Source organism: Hylobates moloch, unplaced genomic scaffold, assembly GCF_009828535.3.
Source record: "Hylobates moloch isolate HMO894 unplaced genomic scaffold, HMol_V3 SCAFFOLD_2, whole genome shotgun sequence".
In the NCBI taxonomy this organism is placed as follows: Eukaryota; Metazoa; Chordata; class Mammalia; order Primates; family Hylobatidae; genus Hylobates; species Hylobates moloch.
Window position 1 is genome coordinate 56656990 of NW_026652277.1, and position 14127 is coordinate 56671116.

Below are 14127 nucleotides of genomic sequence, written 5' to 3' on the forward strand. Positions count from 1 at the left end.
AGTATTAATTTGGGGAACTAATAAATGTCCATGACATCTTCACAATTTATGTTCTTCTGCCATGGCTTCAGCTGGTCCCTCCATTCGGGGTCCCTGACTTCCCACAACAGGAGTCATTTTTCCCACAAGGGTTACTGTCCCCTCTTCCCTCACCGTTTTCTTCTTTTAATAGATAGAAGAGACACTAACTCTTAAGGAGATCTACACAGAAGTTCAGTTGTACATCTCATAAAAAGTGAAGTTTCTTTTGGACAGGTTGTTTAGAATTCTGATTTTCTTTAATAAACAAATTTTGTATAACTAGGGGAGGTCAAGAATATTAGTAAATTTATAGAGATTGTTTTTCAAAGCTTGTAATTCCTTTCTTTGATTTAGTCTGAGGATAGCCAAGAAAAACACTGAATTCCTAAGTGGAGTGTTTTCATCTGTCTTCCTTAATCTTGATTACTTCCAGTTCCTAAACTGAAGGTGGAGGGCTGGGTTTTCCACTATGAATAATCTATTGTCCTTTCATTCTTAAGTGTTTGTGTATGCAGACATTCAACCAGCACCCATCTCTTTTTTGTTTCCAATTCAGATTATTCAATCATTGCTTATGACTGTGGCAAACAATTTTGTTACTGACAAGAACTCTGGAGAAGTCATGACAGTAGGGTATGTAGAATCTGGTTGGAGGCAGAAGATACATTGTTTAATGGACTAGATTTGCTATAAGTTACCAAGATGTAAGATTGTAGCTGGTAGTATCACCTCTAGAAAATTGGTTTAAAATAGATTTCAGTCTTTTTGGGAGGCTTGATAATTTTTTTATTGGTCAGAATTTTGAGAAGGGAGCCAGAGAAAAGATACTTATCTTTCTAATTAGCATTTTTGTTTTTTAGCAGTTTTACTTTTACAGATGAATAATTGATTAGCAATCTAAGTGCTTTTCCTCTGATCTCCCACCCTGAATTTCGTACTGCTAATAAAATAAATTTATTTGGCTCCTAGTTCTGGAGCTGGAAAGTCCAAGGGCATGGCATTGGTGTCTGTTTGGCATCTGGTGGGGGCCTCGTTGCTGCATCATTGGCAGAAGGCACAAGGGGAAGAGAGCACAAGAGCCAACAGAGGGCCAAACTCACTTTTTTATAACTCACTGGCGATAAGGGACCTTCTCCCAAGATAACAACATTAGGCCTAATCACCTCTTAAGAGTCTCTCCTCTTTGAACTACAAACCACTGCTCAACGAAATAATAGAGGACACAAACAAATGGAAGAACATTCCATGCTCATGGATAGGAAGAATCAATATCATGAAAATGGCCATACTGCCCAAGGTAATTTATAGATTCAGTGCCATCCCCATCAAGCTACCAGTGACTTTCTTCACAGAATTGGAAAAAACTACTTTAAAGTTGATATGGAACCAAAAAAGAGCCTGCATTGCCAAGACAATCCTAAGCCAAAAGAACAAAGCTGGAGGCATCATGCTACCTGACTTCAAACTATACTAAAAGCCTACAATAACCAAAACAGCATGATACTGGTACCAAAACAGAGATAGGGACCAATGGAACAGAACAGAGCCCTCAGAAATAATACCACACATCTATAACCATCTGATCTTTGACAAACCTGACAAAAACAAGAAATGGGGAAAGGATTCCCTGTTTAATAAATGGTGCTGGGAAAACTGGCTAGCCATATGCAGAAAGCTGAAACTGGATCCCTTCCTGACACCTTATGCAAAAATTAATTCAAGATGGATTAAACATCTTAGACCTAAAACCATAAAAACCCTAGAAGAAAACCTAGGCAATACCATTCAGGATATAGGCATGGACAAGGACTTCATATCTAAAACACCAAAAGCAATGGCAACAAAAGCCAAAATTGACAGGTGGGATCTAGTTAAACTAAAGAGCTTCTGCACAGCAGAAGAAACTACCATCAGAGTGAACAGGCAACCTACGGAATGGGAGAAAATTCTTGCAATCTACCCATTTGACAAAGGGCTAATATCCAGAATCTACAAAGACCTTAAACAAATTTACAAGAAAAAATCAACCCCATCAACAAATGGGCAAAGGATATGAACAGACACTTCTCAAAAGAAGACATTTATGCAGCCAACAGACACATGAAAAAATGCTCATCATCACTGGCCATCAGAGAAATGCAAATCAAAACCACAATGAAATACCATCTCATACCAGTTAGAATGGCTATCATTAAAAAGTCAGGAAACAACAGGTGCTGGAGAGGATGTGGAGAAATAGGAACACTTTTACACTGTTGGTGGGACTGTAAACTAGTTCAACCATTGTGGAAGACAGTGTGGTGATTCCTCAAGGATCTAGAACTAGAAATACCATTTGACCCAGCCGTCCCATTACTGGGTATATACCCAAAGGATTATAAATCATGCTGCTGTAAAGACACGTGCACACGTATGTTTATTGCAGCACTATTCACAATAGCAAAGACTTGGAACCAACCCAAATGTACAGCAGTGATAGACTGGATTAAGAAAATGTGGCACATATACACTATGGAATACTGTGCAGCCGTAAAAAGGGATGAGTTCATGTTCTTTGTAGGGACATGGATGAAGCTGGAAACCATCATTCTTAGCAAACTATCGCAAGGACAGAAAACCAAACACCATGTGTTCTCATAGGTGGGAACTGAACAATGAGAACACTTGGACACAGGATGGGGAACATCACACACCAGGGCCTGTCATGGGGTGGGGGGCTAGGGGAGGGATAGCATTAGGAGATATACCCAATGTTAATGACAAGTTAATGGGTGCAGCACACGATGGCACATGTATACATATGTAACAAACCTGCACGTTGTGCACATGTACCCTATAACTTAAAGCATAATAATAACAGTGAAAAAAAAGTCTCTCCTCTTTAAACCATTACAGTGGCAATTAAATTTCGACATGAGTTTTGGAGGGAACATTCAAACCATAGAACCCTGGAACAAGTGATTTATTATTGAAGCACTCTTTTTTCCTAGAGCAATTTAGTAGCCCTTTTGGTTGATTAAAAAACACTCAATGAGTATAATCACTGGTTTAAGGGTTGTCTAATCTGTCCCGATAAGTAAGTGATATGCTGAACAGCAGCTTTTTATTTTCCTTGGAAAATATTGCAGGATAATGGCCCTAAAGACCTTAACCTTTCTTATTTGAGCTAGTCCCATCTCTTCTTAGAGTTGGCAAGTAAATGCTGCTCTGATTTAGTGTGCCAGACACTGTTCCTTATTCCACCAATAGAGGAAATGGCAGTAACTGGAATAAAAGCCCTCTAAGGCTGCCTACCTCACATTCTGTAACATGCTGCAGTTTTAGAGACCTAAGCTATATAAAACCCAACGTGTTTTCCTTTTGAGTTAATCTTTTTAGGAAGTCTTCCTATGTTGAATCATGAAAAAATTGCTATTCGGGCTCTTTTAAACTTTGTTTTCTTTTTCTAGAATCAATGCTATAAAGGAGATAACAGCTCGATGTCCTCTAGCCATGACTGAAGAACTTCTCCAAGACCTGGCTCAGTATAAAACACACAAGGATAAGAGTAAGCTGCATGTTACTCTCTACACGCCAAAGAGTACAGTGTGACTCCTTTTTACCTCATTGTACTCTTTGGGCCAGAATTTCTAAATAAAAGTATTATTTTACAGATGTAATGATGTCTGCTAGAACTTTGATTCAGCTCTTCCGAACACTGAATCCTCAGATGCTGCAGAAGAAATTCCGGGTAGGTAAAGCACACTTATATTGGTCTAAAGGTTATGGTCTCACAAACTGGGAGAAATTTCCTACAATTAGAATTTTAGTACTTACGATGCTTCTGTTATGATTACATGGTTATGATGCACACGGTTGTATTCTTTAAGCTTGGAATCAAATACCATGGCCCTGAATATTTTGTGGTTGGCACATATTCATTGATGATGACTGTGTCTTGAAGACCTATCAGGCTGTTTCAGCTTGAAAGCTTTTAATGTTATTAACCGATTGGAATCTCAAAGATCAGTCAGTAGCTGATGCCAGTATTGTGAACAGGCTATTGCACAGCCAGATACTACCTCTTTCAAGTTGGAAGGGAAGAGGAACGCATGTATGTAACAGAAAGAGAGATGACCTTTTTCAAGACTTAAAAAATTAGAGCATTTACTGTCTAATAACTACCAGTGTCTTGATCTAGATCAAAACACAACAAGAAAATAGTGGACAGATTGCTGGCTGGGGATTTATTTTGATCTGAGACATAAGCAAACTGTTTCTGTCATTTGGTTACCACCATTTTTTATAGTGCTGCCTTTTAAATTCATAATTTTGTTAGCTGGGTGGGGTGGTGCATGCCTGTAGTCCCAACTACTAGGGAGGCTGAGGTGGGAGGATCCCTTGAGCCCAGGAGGCGGAGGTTGTAGTGAGCTGAGATTGTACCACTGCACTCCAGTCTGGGCAACAGAGCAAGACCCTGTCTTCAAATAAATAAAATAAATTCATAATTTCAGAGAATACCTTTCATGATTAAGGTTTTATGATCTAAGCAACTTATTACAAACCATTTCTTTTCCTTTAGGGTAAGCCTACAGAGGCCTCCATAGAAGCAAGAGTACAAGAATATGGAGAATTAGATGCTAAAGATTACATTCCAGGAGCAGAAGTTCTGGAAGTTGAGAAAGAAGAGAATGCTGAAAATGATGAAGGTTGATTTTTACTTCACCCTTATTTTGGGCAAAACACTCCTGCAGTATCTGTGCAGACTTTTAAATTGTATACTATTTGAACATTCATTCAGCAGATATTTATTGAGCAATGACTATGTCCCGCGCACTGTTAGAAGTATGGGGGATCAATTGAGCATGGTTCCTCCTCTTGCGGAACTTAGGTTCTAGCACAGGAAATGCCTTTTCATGACCTTCGGGGTGGCTGCCTCTCATCCAAGGGCATGCTGTTTGGTGCTTGAGAAAGACAATGATCTTGTGTTTGTTGCCTAGAAAAAATTATGGGGGTTAGCCCTTAGAGGAATCCCCCAAAATTCTCCTTGTTGAAGGAGAATGCATGTTGAATTTGTGGGAAAATACTCGAGGAACTCCATTCTAATTTCCAGAGTCGTGTATTCTTCCTGTCCATTCATTCATTATTCAGCAAATCTTTTTTTTTTTTTCCCCACGTTGGAGTCTCACTCTTGGCCAGGCTGGAGTGCAGTGGTATGATCTCAGCTCACCGCAACCTCCATCTCCCAGGTTCAAGCGATCCTCCTGCCTCAGTGTCTTGAGTAGCTGGGATTACAGGCGTGTGCAACCATGCCTGACTGATTTTTTTTATTTTTAGTAGAGATAGGGTTTCACCATGTTGGCCAGGCTGGTCTTGAACCCCTGACCTCAAGCGATCCTCCCATCTTGGCCTCCCAAAGGGCTGGGATTACAGGCGTGAGCCAGTGCACCCAGCCTATTTCAGCAAAGCCTTCTTAAGCATTTGCTGTAAGCCAGCCACTGCCAATGCAAAGATGAATGGTATTATTTCTGCTCTAGAGGGCTTCCAAAGAGCTGAAGAATGAAGTGTTAACAGGATTTATGATTGGAGTGGGTGGGGGCATAAGGGCAGGAGAGCAGTCAGGTCCACCTCGGAAGTTTTTTTGTTTTTTTTTTTTAAAGGGCTTTGGAGAGATGGTGACTGATGAGCCAAGTATTTGGCAAGGAATGCTAGAATAGCAGAGACTTTCCAGGCAAAGTGTGAGCAAAGTCTTGAAGGATTTAGGCAACTAACTATTAGAATGTAGGATACAAGGTGGGACATAGAAAGACAGGAGGCTCGAGATAGAGTTTGGAGACCTTTTCATACTTGGTTACGTATATGCCAGACAAAAGAGCTGGCACGTTGTCTTAAAGATCATAGGGAGTCATGGAAAGATTGCAGTGTCTGTGATTTAGAAAACTTAAACTGTGGTGGCTCCATTAAGAAGCCTGATACCTTTTTATTGAGGTGTCTTTGGGATTCTTTAACATCCCAAATCTTCTACCTCAGTTGTCTGAATGACTAACTAGATTCTCATACATGGGTAACATACATAGGACAAGTTAGATGCTTGCTGCGTGGCCAGGATAAATGTACAAGTGCAGTTTTGATGGACACAGTTGGTTTAGTTGGAAGAACATGACCCTAAAGGTAGACATGATTTTCATGATTTCAGTGTAGGATGCCTTTTTAGCAGTGTGGCTTGGGGCACGTTACTTAACTCTGAGCATCTGTTCCTTTTCTATGGAGTCATGAGGGTTACAGAGAGTGATTGTAAGGTTTTGACTCATGGTACATACTTGATCAGTGCATATTTCCTATTCCTTAGATTAACTAAATGCATGTTGCTTATTTAACAATAAATATTGCTCAGTTCTTGGTTAATAATGTATCTGTTCAAGGTTCATTACTTTTCTGTTACTTGCTTCATCTCAACTTTATGTTGAATGTGCAACATAAAATGGCAGTAGTGAGTTTGCTTTTTTCACGCAGAGGGATGGGAAAGTACCAGTATCAGTGAGGAGGAGGATGCTGATGGTGAATGGATTGATGTGCACCACTCTTCCGATGAAGAACAGCAAGAAATCGTAAGTCTGAAAATTTTGTCTTATACCCTGATGTTTATTAAGACGTAATTTATTCTGGGCCTTGTTGGGAGGCTACAGTTTAAATGGCTGAGCTCTCACTTGAGCTGGTAGCCATTTAAGCCCTTGTGTGGTTTCAAGTCCAAGAAGCTGAACAGCATGCCCATGGAGGAGCGGAAAGCCAAAGCTGCAGCCATCAGCACCAGCCGAGTTTTAACTCAGGAAGACTTCCAGAAAATCCGCATGGCCCAAATGAGAAAAGAACTTGATGCTGCCCCCGGGAAATCCCAGAAGAGGAAATACATTGAAATAGACAGTGATGAAGAGCCCAGGTAAAATGGTACATCCACTTTAGTACTTCAGTCAGCTCATGTGGTAATGAAAGCATCAGGAAACAGAATTCCATTCTTGTTTCATGTGTTATTTTCCCTCACCCCAGGGGTGAATTACTTTCTCTTCGGGACATTGAACGCCTTCATAAAAAGCCAAAGTCTGACAAAGAGACAAGACTAGCAACTGCAATGGTGAGTGAGCATATCATTCCTAGTTTTTTAAACAGAAAGCAAATAAAATGAAACATAAGCCAGAACTTGTATAGCCACAGAATGACAATTTTTAAAAATGTTTTAAATAAAGGTATAATTAACACAGAAATTAAAATGCACAGATATTAGGTGTTCAGTTAGATGAGGGGTTTTGTTTGGGTTTGCTTTTGTTAGTATGTTTGTTTGTTTGTTTGTTTGTTTGTTTTTTGAGACAGTCTGTCTCTGTCACCCAGGCTGTAGTGCAGTGGCGCAATCTCAGCTCACTGCAACCTCTGCCTCCTAGGTTCAAGCGATTCTCCTGCTTCAGCTTGCCAGGTAGCTGGGGTAACATGCATCTGCTACCACGCCCAGCTAATTTTTGTATTTTTAGTAGAGTCAAGGTTTCGCCATGTTGGCCAGGCTGATCTCAAACTCCTGGCCTCATGTGATCCACCCGCCTCAGCCTCCCAAAGTGCTGGGAGTATAGGCATGAGCCATTGCACCCAGCCAGTTAGATGAGTTTTGACAACTGTATATAGCCATGTAACCACCACTCAAAACAAGGTAGAGAGCACAAGAAGGCAGTATTACATGTCTGTATTGTCGGGAAGCCACTATATTTATCAAAGCTAAGAGAAAAGTAGGAGTGTGTTTACAGTCACCAGTGAAAAGCCAGAGCCAGTTGGAGTGTGCCTGTGGCTAGTGCTGTGGCTGCTCATGATTGGGTCCTGCCTGCATTTCCAACATCATTTTCTGTATCTCCGCTTGTTCGAGACACCGTCCCATCCTAGTTCCACCTCATCCTCTGTCTTCCATGTGTCCTTTCTCCTCCACACCTTTGTGTGCACTGTCCCTTCTTCCAGAAATGCTCTGTCTTTCCCCCTCTTTCCCTTACCATGAATGCCTTCATCCTGCCAAAAAAAAAAACAGTCTACCTGTCTTCCTTTCTAGGAAGCTCCCCTTGCTCCGTTATAATACCGTATGGCCATTTCTTGATCCCAAGGAGCAAAGACTGTGTCCTGTCCATTTTGTGCCCTTGGCACCTAGTAGAGCTTCTGACACAGAGGAGACATTAATGTTGATTAGATGACTCCTAAAGTATGTTGTTGAAGAAATATCAAACTTTTTGTTCTGGTAGGCTGGAAAGACAGACCGAAAAGAATTTGTGAGGAAGAAAACCAAAACAAATCCATTTTCCAGTTCGACAAATAAAGAGAAGAAAAAACAGAAGAACTTTATGATGATGCGGTATAGCCAGAATGTCCGGTCAAAAAATAAGCGTTCCTTCCGAGAAAAACAGGTGAGTTCCACTCGAAGCTTGGGTGGCAAGAACAGTACTGTAATTCCAAGACAGCTTTACATTTGAGACGGACTTGCGCCTTCTGAAGACTGGGCATTATTGTATGTGCCTTGTGGTTAATGGGAGCATTGTTGGAGAGCATGAAGAGGTGAGAAGGAGTCAGGGTATGTAAGTCCCAGACCCGATTTGATTGAGACTCAGCTGTGGGACCAGAGGGGAATCCATTTTCCTCCAGTATAAGTAAAGGAATGCAAGCTAGATCATCCATGAGGTTCCTTCCCATGCTAAAATTCTCTGACATTTGATCTGTGAAATATAATATCAAAATTAATTGAGTAACTTTTTAGTGCCAATTTTATGCCTGGTTTTTTTGAGACAGGGTCTCACTCTGCTACCCAGGCTGGAGTGCAGTGGTGTATTCACAGCTCACTGCAGCCTCACGGCTCACTGCAGCCTCGACCTCTCAGGCTCCAGTGATTATTGCGGGATCTGGCCAGCAGCCCGCAATGCAACGGGGCTCTTTCTTTGTTCCCAGGCGGATCGGCAGGTCGAGAAATAAAAGACACACACAAGATAGTGAAAGTTGGGTCCAGGGGGTCACCGCCTTCTGGTCCTGTGATGCTGCCAATGCACTGGATATACCAGCATTTATTATTAAGTTTAGTGAGGGTAGGTGTAGGTTATTGAGGGATTTAGGGTCGTTTGATTATGAGGTGAGATGGTCACATGGGGATGAAGTAATTCTTTAACATAACGTCGGTATGCAGAAGTACAGTATACAGAGATAAGAATTTACGATATAGTGTGTGTATCAGCAATTTCTAACAGAGCCTTAAAATGGAAACACAGTCCATCCATAACCTATGTTTAGCAAGATATTAATCAGCAGTAACAGTTGCAGCAAAAACTGGTTGCAAACAATCAATAGAAACAGGACGTGAAGCTAGACAACTGGTTAGACCACAAATTCTCAGAAGGTAGTATGCCTTACCCCTGAAGAGACCTACAAGAGCCGTGGCAAGATAAGGGCGTTTATAACCTTATCTTATCCATATGAATAGGCGCCCCTCATGCATCCATTTATAGGCTCTCCACAAGGATCACATTCCATTCCCAGAGCTATGAACATCTGCTTTTCTGGGATAGGAATCTTGGTGATGTGAAACCTCCCTGACTGCACATCTGTTCATTGGCTTTCTGCAGGGGGAAGCACATCACGTGCTGTTGGCTCATTCTGGCAGCCCAACCTGGCATTGTCTTTACACAATCCTGCATGCAATTTTGTATTTACAATAATCAGGAGCATTTCATCTCTTATTCCGTAGCAGTAGTTTCAGGGGATCTCCCTACAAGTGATCCTCCCACCTCAGCCCTCCAAGTAGCTGGGACTACAGGCGTCTGCCACCACACCGGGCTAATTTTTGTATTTTTTGTAGAGATGGGGTTTTGCCATGTTGCCCAGTCTGGTTTCGAACTGCTGGACTCAAGCAGTCTGCCCACCTCAGCCTCCCATAGCACTAAAATTATAGGTGTTGGTACTTTTCTTTTTTTTTTTTTTTTGAGACAGAGTCTCGCTCCGTCACCCAGGCTGGAGTGCAGTGGTGCAATCTCGGCTCACTGCAAGCTCTGCCTCCCAGGTTCATGCCATTCTCCTGCCTCCGCCTCCCAAGTAGCTGAGACTACAGGTGTCTGCCACCACGCCCAGCTAATTTTTTTGTATTTTTAGTAGAGACGGAGTTTCACTCTGTTAGCCAGGATGGTCTCGATCTCCTGACCTCGTGATCTGCCCGCCTCAGCCTCCCAAAGTGTGGGATTACAGGCGTGAGCTACCGCGCCCGGCCCCAGGCATGGGTACTTTTCAAAAACCAATAATTTTCTGTGGTAATATCTCAGAAACAGTTTCAGAAGAGCAGTGCAAAATAAATAGTTGTGTGTTGGCATGATCCTTTCTGTATGTGCCCTTTTGAAAGCCCTGATGTTTACAGGCTTTGGGATTACATTTTATCCATTCATGGCCTTTGAATGGTAATCCCATGCTACTTAGGCAGCTCGTTTATTTCAGTTATTCATTGTGATAAAACAAGTTTTTGCTTTTGTATCTTTCTCTCCTGGTGGTATAGCAGTGTATCTAAATGTCATTCTGAAGAATTGCCAGGATATCAGCTCTGAGTTAAACAGTCTCATATTGTGAACCAGTGTTCCTAAATAGCTAGCCAAGGATCAGCCTGCCAGCACTGAATGCAACGGCCAGCCCTCTAGGGCAGTGCTGTGTCTGTGGGTTCCAAGTCAGTATTCACTGAATTAAGGTACCATTTAGCTCTCCCTGTTGACTCTTTCTAGTTCTAAACTGTGTTCAACAACATCATTTAAATAATGACAGCATTTTTAATAGAAGCTGTTGAAACTGAGGTGAAAGGAAAGGTGCCACTTAGGATTTTAAGTGCTCTAAATTTTGCCACATTCTCCTAAAATTATAATAGGATTGACTTAAATCCATTAGTCTGTCCTTCACTGGCCCTTACTAACATTTCAGGGTTGAGGAAATATTAATTACCCTGTTGGTAGGCCTTATTTCATTATGAGGTTTCTGTGAGCTTGTTATATTTTAGTTAGGGCTCCCCCCACCCCCACTTCCTTTGTTTTTTAGCATGCCTTTTCTGGCATGGTGGGGAAGCCCAGCTTTGTTCCTTGCAAGCACCTGGAGTCATAAAATAACTCTCAAAGATTGAAGAATCTTGAGAGTAAATTAAGATTTCAGTGGACATATGCACTTGTTGGTTCAAGAATGTTTTTTCTTGTTCTCCAATTTTCTTGCCATTTGGAACCTGATATTAATCAGAATTTCTATGTGTGTTTCTTTGCCCTGTATTTTCTTCAAGATCTCTTCATTATAAACATAAACTTTAAGTTCCTGATTTTCTCTGTTCTCTCCTTTAGACTAGTACTGTTCATAGAAATATAATATGAACCACATATATCACTTAAAAGTAAACAAGTAAAAAAAGAGGAAATTGTAACAATATATCCTATTTAACCCAGTATATCTAAAATAGTATCGTTTCACCATGTAGTTCAACATGTAAAAATTATGAGTGAAATATTTTACATTTTTGTTTTTGAGCTAATTGAAATTAGCATGTTATTTACACTGCAGCACATCTCAATTTGGACTAGCCACATTTCAAATGCTCAGTAGTCACATGTAGTTAGTGGCTACCCTATTGGACAGAACAGTTACAGAGCATCCCCAGAACTGCCCCGTGACCCCAAGGGCCCTGTGAGAAAGGAGCATCACACTTCACACACACCCCCCCACCCTTTGGTGATATTTCAGTGTCTTAAATAAAGGGATCTTACCTGGCTTGAAAGTGTACGTGAGGTCTTACCGTAAATTGTTAGAATATGAAGAGGTGGCTGGGATGAGACTAGAAGAGGGAAGTAAAGCATAGGATAGGGAAGGAGAGGAGGATCTTGCAGTAAAGCCTGTAGAAAGATAAAAGAAGAAAAGGGGGATATACCTGTTCCTTTTCTTTAATTGGTGGCATTTGAAGGGGAAGGAACTGAAATATGTGTGAGAGTAGGCTGTGCTTTGCCACAAAGCTTAATGAGTGGAAGTAAATTCCCATAACCAACATTAGCTAACACATTTAGTTCTTAGCATGAGACTTCACTATTCCAGGGCTTTCCACTTATTAACTTTTTTAATCAGTATACAACAGTATGTGCAGTTACTGTGATTAAACCAATTTTGCAGATGAGAAAAATAAGACACAATTAGATGAATCTGGAAAATACCTCCTTAGCCAAATTAAGTTGAAATGAACTTACAGATTTTTGTTCTGCCTTAAGTATCCCAGCTATTCTGCTTTTCTGCAAAGACATACCAAGACCCAGGTGTGAGTTAAAGGCAAGGAGTCAACTGGAAATCATAAAATCCAAAAAGTTTGAACATTTGTATGTAGAGCCAGGTAACTTCTACCCCAAAACTGTTTTCAGTGTATCTTGTTAAAATTTAAGCTAGAATTTTAAAATAAAAATTAAATAAAAGCTAGAGATTGTTAAAAGTTTCTAGGACAAAGAATAGTGCTTGGGAATTAATGGAATAGTATCCATCACAAACTTAAGATGTATACATTGGTCTTGGTTAACTTTAATTTTGGTTTATTTTTGATCATCTTTAATATTATGTTTGTTTTCTTTTGGGAAATGTAAAACTTTATAAGGGATTTTGTAGGTTCGCTTCAGAAACTGATCCTTCAGTCTTCTTTTTCTCTAGATGTTACATTCTTCACCTTCCAATTCTACCCTGGGGATCTTGAAGAACCCAGCCTCTTTGGTTAGAGACAAACTCCAGGAGATGAAAGCCTAGATTGAGTCTCATTATGAGATACAATTCATTGCTTTCATTCTTCATGTTCACTTTACATACTTCCAACACAAAATAATTAAACAAGTTAAAAATTAGAGCCTGTATTAACTAGAATAAATATTTTGCCATAAGCTACAATTGTCAGGGCTTCAATTTCTGAGTTAGTATCTTCATGTTTGAGCCATTATAAAGGGTTAGTGTTAGCATATACTTAGAACATTTTCTCAGTTTGTTTATTGCATAAAACAAACCCATTTGAAAATCAGTAAATAAGGAAACACTTTTGTTTCAGATTGTATATTGATGAGTTACCATAAATCTACACAAGTGCTGAATGCCATTTTAAAGTCTTTGAATGATCCGTACATGCCATATTTAGTGGAATATATGTGATATTGGGAAAGGTGATTGATTATGAAGAAAAATCTGTTTTCCTGTTACTTTTAATTTAGACAATGTATCCCATCCACAACTCCAAAATATTAAGAGCCATATTGACCAGATAAGTATTGTATATTATCCCTGGAGACAGGAATAATAAATAGTAGTCTCTGTATTCCGTAGCTGTTCCTGTTTTGAGCTTATGCCTCCATGAGTTGGGAACAGCAGTCAAGAGTTTTGCATATTTCCTAGCAGTAATATGCCCCATCCTCGATACATATTTGATCTGTTTTGGAATATTTTATCATTTATAGTTTTTCAGGATGGTGTATTGACTTGGTGATTCCTTTTTAGTAAACTTTCCTGTAACCAAATTCATATAATGGGGTACCCAAGAGTTACCATGTTTCAATACTTTTTTATCTTACAGTTGGCGCTACGAGATGCACTTTTGAAAAAGAGAAAAAGAATGAAGTAACTTCCCGGCAAGTTTTCCATTCCAAGAAGAATGCTAAGTTTGTGTCATTACTCTGAAAATTTGTAAATCAAGCATGTTTGTTTACATTAAAAAGTCCAGACACACTGTATTGTGAAAACTGCTGAACATGTGGCAGCAATTTGGTGTTTTTATTTTGGAGACGGCTAATGGTGGGAATGTTAATGTAAATAGTGGTGGTAATGTAAAATCATTTCATTTATCATTCATGCAAAAAAAAGTATGTATTGAGTGCCTATTCATCGTCACTGTAGATGTAAAACGAATGAGCTGTAACCCCTTCACTCAAAGCATTGACAGCTTAGCTGTAGGGGTGGACACACATATGTGTATTTACAGTGCAGTGTAAATAGTTCTGTAGTAGAGGTTAACTCCATATTTCTGTGAGGTCACTGAGGCCTTATGGACTAACTCTGTGGGGATAGAGTTATATATTCTTATAAAACAAAACA

At 40.1% G+C, this 14127-nt stretch overlaps 1 protein-coding gene across 1 annotated transcript in view; it reads left to right on the plus strand.

Annotated features, from left to right (window-relative positions):
- SDAD1 (SDA1 domain containing 1) overlaps nucleotides 1-13783 on the plus strand; it is a 40208-nt gene extending 26425 nt beyond the window's left edge. The window contains exons 14-22 of the mRNA XM_032149905.2: nucleotides 578-654; nucleotides 3471-3568; nucleotides 3675-3751; nucleotides 4583-4709; nucleotides 6514-6608; nucleotides 6747-6937; nucleotides 7045-7129; nucleotides 8268-8429; nucleotides 13610-13783. Of these exons, the coding sequence (XP_032005796.1) occupies nucleotides 578-654; nucleotides 3471-3568; nucleotides 3675-3751; nucleotides 4583-4709; nucleotides 6514-6608; nucleotides 6747-6937; nucleotides 7045-7129; nucleotides 8268-8429; nucleotides 13610-13657 (960 nt within the window). The 3' untranslated portion in view covers nucleotides 13658-13783. The remainder of the gene's footprint in view (nucleotides 1-577; nucleotides 655-3470; nucleotides 3569-3674; nucleotides 3752-4582; nucleotides 4710-6513; nucleotides 6609-6746; nucleotides 6938-7044; nucleotides 7130-8267; nucleotides 8430-13609) is intronic.
- The last annotated feature ends 344 nt before the right edge of the window (nucleotides 13784-14127 follow it).